Genomic DNA, 17,495 nt, shown 5'->3' on the forward strand with positions numbered 1-17,495 from the left:
AATTAGATAAAATACTCCAGTAACTTTATTGCAATTTGGCCTTGCTGAGCATTGGAAGAGCATCTGAACGGCGGCTGTTGCTAGAGGATGTCCAACACGAGCCCTCCCCCCAGCTAAGACCCGAGGACCTGACTTCAACGTGCCCCTTTCCTTTGGCTCCTCCACGCCCCGTGGACCCTCCAGGACCCCCCCATCAAGCAGGACTTCTTTCAGCTCTGATTTTTTTTTGCTCCTCTCCAAACGGCCTCCATCACGAGACGACGTGCTGCTGGCTTTCAGCAGAGAACACCTTGGCACGTTGCCTACTTTGGGTCAAATTCAACGTTCGCATCCTCCCACCCTCTACCAGGGTACGGTTAGCTCAGTGTAGGGGGAAAAGTCCAAGCACAGAAATTAAATTTTTGGAAGAAACCCCTATTTGGCCCTGAAGAAGTTTTAAAAGGTTGGATCTTACTCTGCCAGCTGCCAGAAGCCTTCAGCGTGAGTTAGCTGTGGCTGCAGGTAACTCCTCGGCGGTGGCAGCAGCTACTTACGCTGAAGTCCCCGCTGGCTCATTATCGCACCAGATCTTCGCCCCAGTAAACAGGTCTAACTAGCTGCAAAGATGACGTAAAAGTCTCCTGAAGAAGCTTTGCAGAAGGGATTCCTCCTGTTGCGGGGGGGACAGATGAAGAAACCAGATACGAAGGAGCTCCAGCGGTGCCAAGTCAAAGGAGAGGAGGATCCTGAAGCTCCGTCTCCCCAGGGCGGATGGACGGAGCGGCTGCTGTCGGGACGGCGTTTCTGGATGCTGGAACCGGGACGCGGCAGTGCCTGTGGGCAAACAGAGCTCTTCCCAGCTAAGCTTAGCTGGGCTAAGCTGCCCGGTTTAGCCCAAATTCCTGGAAAAGCATGTGGGAACCAAATATGTTTCTAAGTATCTGGGGAACACTGGAAACAGTATGAAAGGTATTAGTTTGCCATCGGAGGGATTTTGACACTCAGATGTTTGCAGCGAGCGCAGAGGAGATGGGTTTTGAGTTGTGTCGTTCTTAGAGATGAAAGCACGCAGATTAAATTAGATGTGTGATCACCCTCACAGCTCCTATCTTCCAGAAGGGGGGTCTACAAATATTATGAATCCCCTTTAAAATTTTGTATTTAGTATTATGTTAATAAGCAAAACTCAGAGTTTATTACGCACTATTAGGTCAGCAATTTGCAGGGCAGTCAGTACTTTCTAGGGAACCTTCCAGGACCAGCTTTTGGAGCAGCCCTACGTCTCCCCAAGATGTTTCTGTCCCGGCCAGGCAAAGCAGACCTTTAGGGCGCAGGACAGCCCTAACCCTCACAGACGTCGTCAAAAATCTCTCCAAGTTCACCTTGACAGGACTCAAACCACCTCCTCGACTCCTCCTTTTTTTAATAATTATTTCAGCACCTTTCTGGCTCTGAGATTTTGTCTCTCTTTTGTTTTCCCAGACCTTCTGGGTGCTCTTATTGGACAAGGGCAGCCAGGCTGTGCCCGACACCTTCATACCTCAGAAGTCCAAGGAGATCCTTCCCCAAATTCCGTTTGGAAAAAGCACCCACCCCATGCTGCCTGTGGCTCCCCGTGCTGCCGACTACGGCCACACAAGCTACACACTCGCACTGCATAAAACCATCAGAAGGGGCAGAGGGACCAGGTCGCTCTTTCACTCTTTTTTTTTGCTTTTTATTTTTCCTGCGGACAAAAAAAAAAAATTAAAAAAAAAAAAAATTCTAGTTCATACCCGTAGCACATAAGCAGCAGTGTTTATCATCAGTCTGTGGTTTAATGAAATACAGCAGCAATTCCCAGTTCTCTCCCCAGTGAGCCCCAGCAAACATTTCTGTTTGGTTTCTACGGGAGCGGCCAAGTCCCACTGAGACATCTTTCATATCATAAGCTTAAAGAAAATTCAAAAGTGTCTTTATAAAATGTTAACTTTGGGCTGTAACAAACTGGGCTTGCGATTTAACAGCTTCAAAGCTTCTGCTGGAATGACAAGACACGTCAGAGATGGAAACTTCCTCGTGGAAGGGTTTACATCACTTTTCATGTTTCTCTCTCCTAGGATCTATCTCATGTCCACCTCCAGCTGGCAAGGGAGTTGCCAGGAACCATCAGAATAACGATATTCTGCTAAATCAGTGTGGTACTGTAAAGGGGACAGATTTCAGTGCTGATGAGGCAGCGTAAATAGTTCAGGAAAACATCTGAAAATACCTTACTCTTTCCTCAAGGAGCAGAACTGTCACCTGCAAGTACCCAGGCTCCATCAAGGGAACTGAAGCCTCGCGCTGGAGTCAGCGATCAGGAAGGCACTGACCCACAGACGGACAGACAGACAGAAAGGCAAGGCGAGCCCTGCGACAGGAGCAGCAGTGTGAACCCCAAAGGCAGGCAACCATCTGCTTTGGGGTCCCGGGGAGAGCTCAGGGCAAACGCGTGTCCCTGGCCTTTAGGTTACTCTTATTTCTGCACCGGACAGAAATAAAACTGCGTGGGGAAAAACAGTTCCAGGAGAGCACACCTCCTACCACGCACCGGAGCACCGGCCTCTGGCTTGCGCCTCGTCTGCTCTTCCCTTTGTCACCTTGGTGAGTGAGAGTGCCACATGTGGATCCCCACGCCGGGCGCCTACGCAGCTGGGAATGAGGCAGGCTAGTGTTTGCGTTTCTCCTTACAGAAGATGTAGTGGGGAAGGAGCCCGACAGCAACAGGCTGCTGCAGAAGTGAAAAGGGTTGGTTTAAAGAAAAATCTCACTCCTAGAACAAAAGGAAATATTTCAGTATATTTTAATAGTCAAATGATTCCTATTTTTCAAGCAATGTCCCACCCGGGTGAGTCTCGGGAGTGTTTTTGCTTCCCGGTCCTGCTGTACCGGGGCAAAGCCTCAGAGGTCATGGCTCTACCTGTGACTGCCCGTGCAGAACAATCCCCGACAACTCGCAGCGTGCTGCCGTCGCTAACGCAAACGCCTCCCAGGCATCGACACCACTTCCACAAACACCCCAACGCGGGACTCGACTCAGTCTCTCTCTCAGGAGAAGAGCAGGAGGGAAAAATTAGCTTTTAATAACAGTCTGGGTTGAGATTTGTAGCAGGCTACCAAACAGAGGAGATGCCAATATTTTATTTAGTAAAAAGGTATGTATTCAGGTAGCAGAACACCTTACAGTAACTAACTCGGCAGGAAAGGTTAAGTCATAGCACAGCCCTAGATCGATTTGGGGGAGTAGGACGGGGAAGACGGCGGGGAGACTGTAAGGGAAGCAGCTTCAGACTCGAACCTTGGCTTCCAATATAATGTATTCAGAAAAATATTGCATGAAAAGCCTCAGGATTTTAGTTCTTTCATAGATGTATATTTACCAGTTTTCACAAAGACTGCAGGAATACGATTATAAACAATAAATTAGGACTTCATGTTGCTATCATTTGGCATAACACAATCAGGCAATTTTTCCTTTTTAAATATAAGGCAACACAAGCCAACACATAATTTAATCCGTCTTTAGTCAAATTGCTTAACTTTGCTAAAGAGTTACCACTAAAGAACGGTTTATAGTACACTTAAAAGAATTTAAATAATGACATGATATAAGTGTACTAACTTACGCAAGGAGTCAGAAAACGTACTCTGCTAAGCTTTGAAACCTAAATATTTGTTACAGCCCAGGACTACACGTCTAAATTAAAAAAATACAAATAAATGTGTTCTAATTTTTCCATTTACGAAAAACTTTTAAGAATCTCTAGCCAACTATGACGTCACTTCAAAACTTGTTATTTTTTTTTTTTTTTAAATTTTGTATGATGTCTTAAGATTTTAAACCATGCTCGTTAAGGAAAGTTCAAGGAGCAAATACTTAAGGCTTTGTTTTTCAAAGGGCTGTGAGGGAGGCCAGTGGATGGCGGAGGCCAGTGGGTTCACCCATACACAATGCTACTCAAACCCACACTACCAGGCGACATTCATACAGAAATATTACACTTAAAAGTTACAGTGTAGAGCAATATTTTTAGCCAGTGTACATATAAAGAATCAATGCATTTATTTTTTTATTATTATTTTTTTAATTTCCAAACTTGATTGTGATCATTATGTTCAAGTATTAGTCTCATTAACAGAGATGAGAAATTTTCTACTTACAACAAATTTGGCTGTTAGAAAGGAAAGGTATGTTTCGGTACACTGAGGAGAACAAGATGCTGAGGTTACCCAGTAGTTAGTGTCCTATGGTCACTGACTCGACTAGCTGCTGGAAGTGACATGGGAAAGGAACAGGAGGAGTTAGGCACCGAGACCCTGGGAAAAAGGAATGTTATAAATAGCTTCGCTAATTCCCAGAGAGGAGGATTGTTCCGTTAAATCTGCCGTGGCGTTTTGATGCGAGAGGAATACAGGACCATCGGTCCCACAGCGGCTCACAAGCGGGAGCTTTGCTTCAGATCGACCGTCTCCCGTCTCAGCAGTACTGCTGCCGCAGTGGGACCGTGCCACGACGTCCCGTGCACCCGCTCACTGCACCGGAGACGAGCTCGAGTTACGTCTCCTCGCCCCGAAATTAATTCTAGCTACTGGAGAGGCGGCTGAACCCTTTTTGGAGTTGTCAGTGGGTCTGGATTCCTTTCACATCAGGACGGCCAGACTCCTAGCAGCAAGGGGTTCAGACAAACTTAGCTCTTACGCTGGCGAAAGGGGAGCGGGGAAGGGAAATAAGATGCAGAAAAAAGACAGCCACCTATGGCAGCTATGCTGCCTATGTCCTAAAACCGCCATTCCCCCCTCCTCCATACCCTGTCCGCAAAACAAAAGTGTCAGAAAAATCTGCCAGAGACTTTTGACTTTGGACAAAGTCTAAACAATAAATGCAGGCGTCTCAGCAAGAAACAGCTGGAAAGCTTCTTCCTATATTAATGCCTAAATACATACCCCTAGCTAGCTCTTTTCAAATGTAGGCTTCTTTTTCAATTAAATAGGCCTCTAGACAGTGCAAATGGTCAATGTTTAATGCATTAATGAAATGGGCTTTCGAGTTGAAAATAAGCCCTGCTTCCTGACAAATTCTGTTACTCTTAATCTTCAGAGGAAATTGAGATGGAAATTTAAGCAGCTACGCTACCTCGCTCTTGACGGAGCTAGGGAACAGATGCAACTGCAAAACCCTGCAGCAACTCAACATCAGTCCAGCAAGGAGCTACTAAGCAGAAGGCAAAAGCTGCACAAAGGGGATTCTGTGGCGAGGAAAACAGCTGTGGCGTGAAGTAGTGTAATGAAATTCTTTGACACAAAAGGCATGTTAAATATTTGATGCATAAAGGAGATAGATAACATGTAAGCAAAGCTTTTAAATATACAGTATGTCTTCTTCCAATGGTTACTATAATGATCACTCAAGTTTGCAAGTTAAAAATGCCTTGCTTATTAATTAAAATTAAGACTAAACCTATAATTTTTGTCTGTGAAAGTGACTGCAGCCTATCTATACCCTGGGTGTTGAATATGAAGATTTCGACTATCGGATGGTTCAGGTGCTCGGTTCATGGGAGGCCGATGGACTTTTCCCAGCACGGCCATGCTCTGATCTCTGAAGCAGGACTGCTGGAAGTCCCCGCTTAGGTAATCCATGGTCTGCATCACATTATTCTGGCTGGATGGGCCAGCTCCAGCTCTGTAATGAGTTCCTCCTGCACAATCTAGCGGTGCTCCTGCTGGCTGTCCCCCATGGAAAGGCATGGCGAGGTCCTGGGACCCAGAGCTGTCACTGTTGGGTGTGGGCAGAATGTTATTCCAGATGGGCTGGAAATAGTGCCCATTGGTATATGGCAAGGGTCCCTGCAACCCATTCACAGGTGGAGAAGGCGTGGGCTTCTCGATGGGGGGCTTCAAGCTGAACGACTGGCCCATGCACAGTTCTTGAGGGTAGTTTGAAGTTTTGCCAGGAAAACTCTGCCCTGCGATCTCTCTCTGAGGGTGCTTCCCTGCGAGTCCAGCAGGCCCAGCAGCATCCCCACACATTTGCTGCAGATGTGCAAGCTGGTGCTGGTTCCACGCAACCGATTTGATTTCGTTCTGGTACGCGGGCGGCACCCTGTTAATATTCACCATGGGCACATTAACAGAGGCAGGAGGAATAGCAGCAGCAGCATGATCTACAGGGTTTACTACACAGGAAGGCATGGGTGTAGGGACATTGTGAGTAGATACCCTGGTACTTGCATTGATAAGCAGGTTGCGACTTATAGGGCTGGGGTTTGCAATCTGTCCCTCACATACTGAGGTAGTGCTAATGCCAGCTCTGGCCTGGCAGAACTGGTTAATCTGGTGCACAATGCTGCTCAGGTCCGGTGGCTGGTTCTGCTGCAGGGTGGCAGCCATAGAGAGGGGAATGGTTGAGGTAGACACGGTCACATTCGGCGGCGCATCTGCATCCGGCATCTTTCTGCTTCCATGTAAACCTGGCTGCAGCAAAGGATTTGGGGGGTGCTGCAGAGTCTGGTGTGCCATGGTCTGAGGATGCTGCAAGCCCTGCGGCTGCTGCATATTCTGAGGGTGCGGCAGCGTCTGCGGCTGCGGTATCCCCTGAGGGTGCGGTAAGCTTTGTGGCTGTGGTATACCCTGAGGGTGCTGCAAAGTCTGTGGCTGCGGTATACTCTGGGGGTGCGGCAAAGTCTGTGCATGCTGGAGAGCCTGCTGGCGAGCAAGCGCCTGGGGGTGGGTTAAAGTGCTAGGTGCAACGTATGGTGTGGAAGGGGGATTCATCATCGCTTCCGGCAGCAGACGCGTGCGTGTCCCGTCAAAGTCTTTGATAATTCCTTTTGCTGGAGATTTGACTATCGCCAGGAGGCCTGTTTTTGTGGTGGCCTGAGACGGGTAGGGACTGTACCTCTGGCCCGAAGTATCAAGTCCGTTCACAGTACGGCGTATGTGTTTCCTCTGGGGAACCTTGACACTGTTTGGAAAAATTTTTATAGTCAGTGGATTGTTGGCGACCTTCTTAGCATAAGCATCCAATTCTGCTGGGGTAGGATACTGTGCAGATCTCATTTTCTGTGTAGTGTCCCCTGCGGAGAAAGGAAATTCGTCAATACTGATTCTGGTAAGCAAGGGATCAACCCCAGGGCAATACAGTTGCACAACAAGGGTAGAAAATCTCCAAGGAATCAAGAGGCAAGAACTTCATCTTCCTAGACCAGCAGACCGTGTACCAGATACCTCATTCCCTTTATTACCTGGTGACCAACACAACCCCCAGTTCAGCTTAAGGCAAGACCTGCCTAGGGGAGCAAAACAAAACCAGTGTTTTCATCAGAGTATGTTTACAGTTGGAGAAAAACAGGTAACATGCTATAAACATCGGACTGTCTCCAGCTTGAAATATTTCTTATGGCTTGCAGTGGTGGGCTAGTTTCTATTCTCTCAATTTGAGGCTGCCTCCCTATGGTTCTTCAATTCTCAGTATCTTTACCACGTAATTAAAAATCAGAAAGTTATGAATTAAACATTAAACCCATGTAAAGCTGAGGTGGGAACCATACTGTGATGGGTCGACCCTGGCTGGACACCAGGTGCCCACCAAAGCCACTCTATCACTCCCCCTCCTCAGAGGGACAGGAGAGAGACAATATAACGAAAGGCTCGTAGGTTGAGATAAGGACAGGGAGAGATCACTCACCAATTACTGTCACGGGCAAAACAGACTTGACTTTGGTAATACATTAAACTAATTTCCCCATCAAAATCAGAGTGGGATAATGAGAAATAAAACCAAATCTTAAAACATCTTCCCCACACCTTTCCCTTCTCCCTGGGCTCAACTTCAGTCCTGATTTTTCTCTACCCTCCTCCCCCCAAGCGGCGCAGGGGGATGGGGAATGGGGGTTGCGGTCAGTTTGTCACACGTTGTCTGTGCCGCTCCTTCCTCCTCAGGGGGAGGACTCCTCACTCTTCCCCTGCTCTGGCGTGGGGTCCCTCCCACGGGAGAGTCCTTCACGAACTTCTCCAACATGAGTCCTTTCCGTGGGCTGCAGTTCTTCATGAACTGCTCTAGCGTGTGTCCCTTCCACAGGCTGCAGTCCTTCAGGCGCAGACTGCTCCAGCATGGGTCCCCTGTGGGGTCACAAGTCCTGCCAGCAAACCTGCTCCAGCGTGGGCTCCTCTCTCCAGGGGGTCACAGGTCCTGCCAGAAGCCTGCTCCAGCACGGGCTTCCCACAGGGTCACAGCCTCCTTTGGGCATCCCCCTGCTCCGGCGTGGGGTCCTCCCCAGGCTGCAGGTGGAGATCTGCTCCCCTGTGGACCTCCCTGGGCTGCAGGGGGGACAGCCTGCCTCACCATGGTCTTCCCCACAGGCTGCAGGGGAATCTCTGCTCCGGCACCTGGAGCACCTCCTCCCCCTCCTTCTTCACTGACCTTAGTGTCTGCAGGGCTGTTTCTCTCACATATTCTTACTTCTCTCTCCAGCTGCAATTGTGCAGGTTTTTTTCCCCTTCTTAAATATGTTATTCCAGAGGCACTACAACCGTCGCTGATGGGCTTGGGCTTGGCCTTGGCCAGCAGTGGGTCCGTCTTGCAACCGGCTGGCATTGGCTCTGTCGGACACAGAGGAAGCTTCTAGCAGCTTCCCACAGAAGCCAGCCCTGTAGCAATGCCCCCCCCCCGCCAAAACCTTGCCACACAAACCCAATACACATACAAAGCACTTCAGCTCAAGCCTCCGTTTACATCTGAGTTCTTTTCTAGATGCTGACATCTGAAAGCACTTTGAGTGTCTTTTTGTCCATTAGGAAGCCCTTGTCAGTCCAAGTTCAGCAAATGGAAGGAGGCTACATGTGCATTATTTTACTGCTTGCAATTATTTCTTCAGCTGAATTTTCAGTGTGGCACCTTGCTAAGGACAGCATCCTTGTATCACACAGAAAAATTATGTGATTACCTCACAAGATTAAAAACATGTTACTCCCCAGACACAGACAAAAGACTTCTGGAGAGAGGAGTGTGGTTTCACTTACTCCAATTCACCAGATATCTACCTTGCCCACAAGCTCAAACTGCTTCTGGAAAGAACTTCAGAAATCTAGGGAAATGTTTGTGCCTCTCTCACTACAATCATATTCCAAGCAGAGAGTTGGGCCATTCCCCTACCACAGCTCTGCTGCTTACCTCCTATGGGACTACTGCTTTAGAAGTGATTTTATAATCTTCAAATAATGGCTTGCAGCTTTGACAATCCGATTTTGCTTTTGCTTAATTCCCCACCACCACCACCTTGCAAACAGTTTACTGGAAAAAAACACCCATCCTTTTCAATGAAATTTTCAGCATCCCCATGCCATCTGCTGCTGTGCTGAAAGACTGGGAAACGCGGCAGCCAGATCCTCCAGAGCCCAAGAGCACCCCAGCCCCACATCTGGTCCTCTGACCCAAGGAAATCTAATGCTCCAAAGAGCTTGATACTCCCAGGCAAACAGCCCTTCCTCTTGAAAATCCACCTCTGCTTCTTCTAAGCAAATTGCCTCCAAAAGACTCCTGAATACACGAGTACCAGCCTTCCCTCTCTCTTTGCATCCTGCAGCTTCCAGTCTTTACAGGTGAGGGACAGCAGCACTGCTCTAAGAGCACTCACTTTCAGAAAGTATGGGTCAGAAAATGGAAAATAGGATGGATACCAAAAGAAAGGATAATTATAGAAATATTAAAAATATCTTTTGTGAAATACGCAGCTTTGCAAGCAGGTTGTCTTGCATCTCTAGCACAGCATGTACCACGGCACTGCTTCTACTCTTACTCCCTGTGCTGTCCAAACACTGACACGTACCACCCTTTCTCTTAATCAAAGGAAATGCTCATTTGATATTAACCAGAAATATCCTCTGTTCACATCCCTGTACCTGCTGCAGCAGGCAGGTGGTTTGTATCTGTCCTTCTGAGTGAGCTGCTATGCTCCTAATGGAAAGAAGAGCCTCCGAATGGCATTTGCCAGTACTACCTTGCCTCAACAGCCAAGGCCTTCATGAAATCCCAACCTTTATTTTTAGCATTGCCCACACTCATTAAATTCTGTTTCTTCCCCAAGAGATGACCCTTGCAACTCACCATGAATCAGAGAAGAACCATCAACAATGGACAAAGGAACCCAGAGCTGTCTGTATTACCGTTTATGTTACGCTTACAGCCATTGTCACATAAAGCTTTTACTTTCAGATGGAAAATTAAGTAGATACTTTAAGACACCATTACCTTCAAAATTTCCCAAGCTGGTTTCCATTTCTATAAGTATATCAGCAAATTAGGTGGTAAATATAAACACTGAACAGATACACTAAATATTCTTTTACCCAAGCATCTATTTTTCTGTTACACAGGAACTGCGATGGAAGCTTTTAGAAAGCAGCTAAAACACCAATGTTTGAACAGGCTGCAGCTATCAGTTACAACACCTCTGTAATCCCAAATCTGGAAGAACTCCTTCCTCTGACGAGAGAAAATAACCCCTCAGTTAAACTTAAATGATGCACCAACAACATCAAGTTTGTCATCCTACAAAATGGTAAACCATCTTTTAAATCCCTTGGACAGGATCTTCTGAAATGAACCACCATTTCAAACAGCACCTGTTTTGCGTACAACTAAGATTACGCTCCTTTTACTATGGACTAACTCAGCCATTCTACTTAGGCCTGAAGGTGATATATTTCTGAGTGTCCCAATGTGCTGCTTAAAATGCACTTTGCTAGTAGTTCCATAGGCAAGATTCGATGACTGTAATAATTAAGGCACCAAAAAATTAGGAGAAAGGAGAAGGGCATTACGGGGCAAGCAAGAGTCTGAATATCCCATACAAATATCCTACAAACCAGTAAAGAACAATTAGGTCTGGTAAGTAAGTGAATGGAAAAGCGGCTAGAGTAGACCGAAAGAAAATGCTGGTATTGGAATATGCTCATCATTTGTGTGCAACTGCAAGAATTCTGGATCAGGCCATAAAATGATGAGGCAGATGAGCAAGCTACATTAAGAAAACAATGGGATGAGCTCCACAAAGCTACCTAATGGTAAATGCAAGGCTGAATACTTTTGTTGAAAAGTAATTATTTCATGTTTACTGTAAGGTAAAGCTGTGCATATGAGCAATTACCCCAATAAATTGGTGAGCTGCAAGTTCACACTCCCGCTAATCCCGTGGCAACCAATTCATCTGGTCACATTCCTGTGCGCGTCTCACCGCTGGAGCTATTTTTATCATGAAATGAGATATATTTCTCTGCCTCACCTCAGCACTAATGTAACATCTTTTAAGTGCATTTCACATTAAGGCTTTAAAACCCACTGCTTTTAAAACTGCCTACGGTTAAATCTTCATTAACATTAAACAAAATAAAAACAGGCCTTCAGGATTCCTAACCTAATGAGAGCATCTGCGTTGGGACAGGCGAAAAACAGCTGTGCCCATCTTCTGCATAAAAATCTCAATTGCAGCAGTTTCTCTACAGGCTTTACAGAAAGAGCCCTCACCCCTAGAAAGGACTCGATTTAGCTGATGACCCCATATTCAGTCCCAACCTGCTCTTTGCTCTTTTGTTCCCCCTGCCCCCCAACAAAAGCTCTCCAAGAAGCACCTTTCACCTTGACTTTGCACCACTGTCACGAAAAATCACCCTTTTTCTCCCAGGCCTTGCAGCACTGCTGCTATGTCCGACAGCAGCTACAGGCACTGCCTCAACAGTCTTGCCTCAAGTATCCCGACTGACTGGTCAGGTTTATACTGGAGTTACTGGGAGGAAGGAGAGAATATCAATACGGAGTCAGTGAGAAATCCCCTGCATGGATAGGGATGAATTTCAGGATTAGCCTTTCCTGTGATGCAGGCTGGAATTCAAAGAAAAATACTGAAATTGGAAGTCCTGTAGTGATTAGTTTCTAAAGGAAAAAATATGTGCATATTAATCCACAAAACTCCTACTTGCACAGACCACCTTTAAGAAAAAAGCCTCTTATTTGAAAGTGAAATAATAATAAAAAAAAAAAAGATAATTGAGCTAATGTGGATTTTTAAGCATTAATAAAAAGCCTGATCCAGAAAGCTACACTTAAAAAATTACTAATACAAACACTCTAAGTCTGAATAAAGGCTGTCATGTGGAGTTCTGTGCCTTTTATAAAAGCAAGAGCACTATTATTAAAGACTGCTTCCAACCCCCCATCAAAAGTCACAAGTCACCGTTCATTAAAAATGCTCATTAACTCAGCTTTCCTTTGGCCAGGGGCTAGACTACTTGTGCATATACAGTATGGAGAGAAATGCACCAATTAATCTTACACACATCTGCAGCAGGGGTGAGCAAGGTCTGTACGAGCAGTTTCATTTTCCATATAAATCAGAACAAACTGGAACAGCTGAGCACTACCACTGCCAGCCAGTGCCTGCCAGCTACTTTATGTCCCAAATTCTTTTAAACGCAGTACCCGGAGCTCTTCAGTAAGCAGGATACAGCAATTCTTTTCAGCACAGGGATAAGCAGTTCTAAGAAACAGCATCAGGTACTATCAGGTCAAGAAACTGCCCACATACCAGCACGTTGCCTCGTAAATATGTTATTAGCAAATACCTGATTTATGCACAGCTACCCTCACATGAACCTCAACAATTTGCTTTCAGAACTAAGCTTTTCAATCCACCAAAGAAACTTCACATAATGCAAGGACTCAGGCACGTTCTCACCACAACAACCTATCTTTTGAATAAGCATGTTTTGGTCAGCAAAGCTTGAACCGGAAATGGAAAAGAGAAAGGAGAGGAATGCCTGGTTTCATGCCATCTAAGGAAGTCCTTTTGTGAGAAAAGATTTCTACTATTGTCGAAAGTGTCATTACAATTACCAAGCCTGTGGAGTTAGCATAAATGCTATGCAAGTGCTGGGGGGGGAGCCCACGTGTGTACGTGAACAGCGTCATCCACTTCTGGCAGGACCAGGACTTTGAGCATGTCACCCTTAATTGCAAAATTCTCTTACCTATTTTCAGTAGCATCACAAGCCTTAATGTATTAACAAGTTAGCTACAACTGGACTGTAAATTACTTCGTTTTAAAGAGCAACGAGTCCATCAGCAAACTAAGGGTACGGAGATCTCCCAATGCACCTTTCAAATACAAGAGACAGGTCACAGCCCTAAGAACCAAGTACACAGATCTTACGTAGAAACCTTGGTATTTCTGAAATTTCAGCTGAACAATCAATGTGCAACTTCAGTGATAAAGAGGAGAGTCAGAGTAAGATTTAAAAAAATCTGTAGCCAGTAAACTTACATTCCCAAGCATAAGTTGTTCTTAAAAATACTAGCACAACTATCAAAAAAATGACTGAAGTTATCAAAAAAGAATTACCAGAGTACTCTGCAGACATATTTTCAGAGGCACCAAAGAGACATCAGAAGGAAGATGGAAACTTTGAACTTTAGTAATTTGGGCTAGATCACTAATATTTGCAGTATATGCCCCAGGTATGTAGAACAACAGAGATGCTGACCTCAAAAGGTTTGCATTAGCCTGATCCAACTTCTATTGGTGTCTAGGAGTAATTAAACAAATGGAAGTGAAAAGGAGTCAGGAAAAAGTTGTGTTAAGAAGCAAGTCAGCTGGCACACTTTTAGCACAAAATGTTTTCAGCAAAGAGGCACGAATCTCACAGAAACCTCACTTGCATTTCATCTTGCTGTGGTTAAAATTAACCTTTATAAAGCCAGGAAGGGGGGAGAGCTTGCTGCACACACGTGAACCTCCACAGCGATTTCTCAGAGCCATTATTGATGGATGCCTTGAAGGCATAACAAAAGAAAGACTAACATTAAATAGTTTTTCCACTGTATCCTAAACGTTTATGTCACAGCTGTACCAGAGCCAGATTTAACAGTTAACCACATCCTGCAGACAAAACGTCACTCACATTTCTGAAGTCCAGTGTTCATCTGCGTGTAAGAAAGAAGCTGAAAGGAGAGGTCACCTGGTCCTGGCAGACAGGCCAGCATGGCAGACAGGCACTAACACAACATGGGGCATTCACTCCTCTGCACACTGCAACAACAGAGAGACAATTCAAAGTTATAATACAAGGAGGAACAGAGAAAAGAAAGTGGCAAAGAGCCATCCCTTGGTGAAGGCCTGACCAAGCACAGATGCGCAACCGCTGCTCCAGCCCTTACTGCATCTCAGAACGGCAATGGAAATACTTCAAGAAGTGCGTCGTCTGCAGGGTTAAAACCAAAATAGCCATCTCGCTCTCCTCTGCTGCTTGACACACAGAGGATAATCCATAACTCTATCCTCAAATTTCAAAGGTGGTTGTTATGAATGGTAAAGAAACCACCATCATTCATTTTACTATATATTGAAATGCGCTGGCTATCTACCAGGTATAGCCAAAGCAAGTCCTCTGGAGAAATCCTGTCAACTGCTCTTTTACATTTAATAAAAAGGCACGGCATGCATAAATTGAAGGCAAAGTATGCAGCACTCTGCCTTGTGGCAAGATTAAGCTGCATGCTACAGCTTGTAATTTCTGTGGTCCATTAGGCTGAAAGATGAATGGCTACAACTTCCTTCATTTCATAGGAGACTCGCTGACCTGCATGGCTCTGGGTTAGACAAACGGCAAGACGTGCCTTCTGCACAAAGGAGCCGCAGAGGTGCCACCATCCTCTACTGCAGAGGTTCAACATTTAGGAAATCAAACCTCGAAATGAATGCACTGAGCACGAAAGCTCTTTATATATAAACACTGCACAGCTACCCTCAAATCCCATCACTGGCATACAAAGCGGCGGTTCCCAGCAACAAAGCTAACTCAGACTCAAAGTCTCCCAACGTTACTAGAATTATGGAGAGAAATTTAAGTTGGAACAAGGTCTCTAGAGACCACCTGGCCCCATCCCCTGCTCAAATACCCCCTGCTGCAGCTACTGGGGCAAGCCACAGCCAGCCACGAGCACTTTAGAAAGCTCTGGGAAACAGGCTGGGTGACCCAAGCTGGAGAAATCAGTTGACTTCTCCTCCTTGCCCAGATCTCCGAAAGCATCGGTACTGCTATACAGGGAGTGCTTTTGCCAAAACACCCAAGGAGCAGCTAGAAAGGCCTTGGGGCTTGTTATATGACCCCCAAAACATGGAAAGAGTTGAAGGCTTCAAAAGTTATAGGCTGATTTAATTTCAGTCATTGTTTCACAAACCCCAATTAAAGCAACTGGGGAGGCATTCAAAGATCAAAAGAGGCGAAGCGGAAAGCTCGAGACTGACACGAGAAGCCACGGCTGCAGAAACCCCGCAGAGGCTACTTCTGAAAGAGCCGTACTGCTGAGGACTGCGTAAGTGATGTGAATGAAACCTTTGGATGACACCCGACGTGGCAACGTCACCGCTGCGTCCTGGATAGCACCACTGCCTTCATGCTCCAGAAAGCTCTGAAAGCCAATTTCTCTGCAGGAACGTTTTAAAGACTTTAATTTGAAACCTAACCTCACGCCACCATCACAATCAGACCGCCCAAGGAGTACTTGCACCAATACAGCAAACAGCGTGGATTTAAAGCTTTCTCATAGCACAGCAATTACTCTCTGTGTAGAATTCATTAGCTCCATGTTTATATACACCTCCTCAGTTCAACATGCAAAAGCTGATTAAACCAGCGGCCAAGAAACCTCATACAAATATTAATTTACAAAAAATTCTGCATTTTCTCTGTGCGAGTGCTCTCAAAAGCTGACCGAGCGTTGCTGAGCGAGCCCGTTGGGTGGCACTGTGACTAACAATTAAAAATAGTTTTGGGCACTGAATGTCAGCTTGACAACTCCATGCTATTGCCCATTCACCCTGCCCACTCAGAGTAACAGTGACTCAGTGCCATGAGAAACAAACACACAACCTCACCAAGCTGCAGGGCCGACAGCACAACCACCAACAGAACAAGTTTACATCATTCTCCATTTCATCCCTAGGAGACAGTAATGATCTGCACTACCAGAAGTCCAAGATATGTACTTGTAAAATGCTGTAAAATAAATCTAAACCCGGATTTTCTTCCCACCCTCTGTAGGAGGTGGAGTTCTTGGAGTCTTTCAGAAGCTGTTCAGAAACGATGACTGAACACCTCTCACACATCGTTTCTGAACACCTCTCACACCCACAACTTAAAGGAATTGCTTTAGGAACTGAAAAGTTGCTCGACCTTTATAGATGAGATTCATTCATTACTATAAGTATGCAATGTTCAGTGAAACTTTGCAAACAGCCTGTGGGCAGCAGTTTCTTGCCCCAAATTATGCCCAGCAAGACCGAAAAGACAAAACAAGAATCCAGCTCCTTTTAATCAGAAGACAAAACCACTGTGAGTTGCCAGAGCTTTACCTGAGTAAGCAACAGAAACACTCACAGTCAGCAAGAAAAAATAATAATTGTGTTTTCCTTTTTTCCTCTTTTCATCAACTTCAGAAGACTGGCAAAAACAAGACCTATTTCACAGTGAAAAGCAGACAAACAAAATTAAGAGCCTTCACCATAGCCAGAAAACCATTAGATCACACCAGTCCCATATTCACCTAAGCATCTACCTTTTACTCCAGTAACATCTGATGTCAGCCCAGCATTACTTCCCAACCCTGCACGGCCAAAGGACCTTAACCGATGGCAAGTTTGTGTGCAGCCCCGAGAGAGAGAAAAGCGCTCTGCAGCGCAGCACTGCACTCAACGTGCTCTTAGAACAAGTAGCATTTCTGACAGCAAGATATGCAGAGGGTTTGCTCACCTGCTCCGTCATTAACGCTCATTATAGCCTGAACACTGTGACTCTTTGAGTAAGCCTCTCGCTGAAGTGCTACAGAGAGGCTCAGCGCCATGCACACAGCAATAAACAGCATAATGGCACATTAGGAGAGAGAACAAGTGATTAAGAGTGGTCACAGCATTCAACTCGGAATAGCCAGGCTTCTGCAGTAAGACAGCAGTATTTCCTTGAAGGTCAAAACATGTATTTACAGAAGCTTTAGCTCCAATACAGAGAGTAATGTTTCAGAGAGGGCTATAAAGGCAAGTTTTTCCCGCAGGCAGATAATCATTTTAGGCAATGCCAAAGGTTCATAAAAGACTGGGGTGGCAATAATAATTTTAAAGGAAATACTGGACTTACAAAAATCATTTGAAGTAGAAGCATAAAATCATTCTTTTAGCTTGATTTGCAATAACCAAATTGATGCCATCTAGGTCACTGCTGAGCATTAAAAAAAGAAATTCAGACTTATACAGAAGTGCTGACCATAACTCCATTACTGAATTCCGTATTATAATTAAAAATCCTGCTCCAATTTTTGTTCTCTATGAAATTAATATAGTTTTTCAAAACCCAGATCTCAGTATTTGAAAACAAAAGCATTTGAAATATCTTTACAAAAAAGCCCGGGTTTTTTTTTGTTAGAAATTAATTAACATTTATTCCCTTTG

At 45.4% G+C, this 17,495-nt stretch overlaps 1 protein-coding gene across 6 annotated transcripts in view; it reads right to left on the reverse strand.

The window, feature by feature from the left end:
- Positions 1-245: 245 nt before the first annotated feature.
- FAM222B (family with sequence similarity 222 member B) overlaps positions 246-17,495 on the reverse strand; it is a 40,822-nt gene continuing 23,572 nt past the window's right edge. For 3 of the 6 annotated variants that reach the window (XM_030028217.2, XM_030028218.2, XM_030028220.2), the window contains exons 2-3: positions 13,954-14,081; positions 246-7,076 (exon numbers count right to left, since the gene is read on the reverse strand). In XM_030028217.2, the coding sequence (XP_029884077.1) occupies positions 5,491-7,076; positions 13,954-14,035 (1,668 nt within the window). In that variant the 5' untranslated portion in view covers positions 14,036-14,081 and the 3' untranslated portion in view covers positions 246-5,490. Of the gene's footprint in view, positions 7,077-13,953; positions 14,082-16,803; positions 17,146-17,184; positions 17,204-17,495 lie in introns of those variants that run through there. The other 3 variants (XM_041126707.1, XM_041126708.1, XM_030028223.2) reach the window with 3 other exon arrangements.

Source organism: Aquila chrysaetos, chromosome 10 (assembly GCF_900496995.4).
Source record: "Aquila chrysaetos chrysaetos chromosome 10, bAquChr1.4, whole genome shotgun sequence".
In the NCBI taxonomy this organism is placed as follows: Eukaryota; Metazoa; Chordata; class Aves; order Accipitriformes; family Accipitridae; genus Aquila; species Aquila chrysaetos.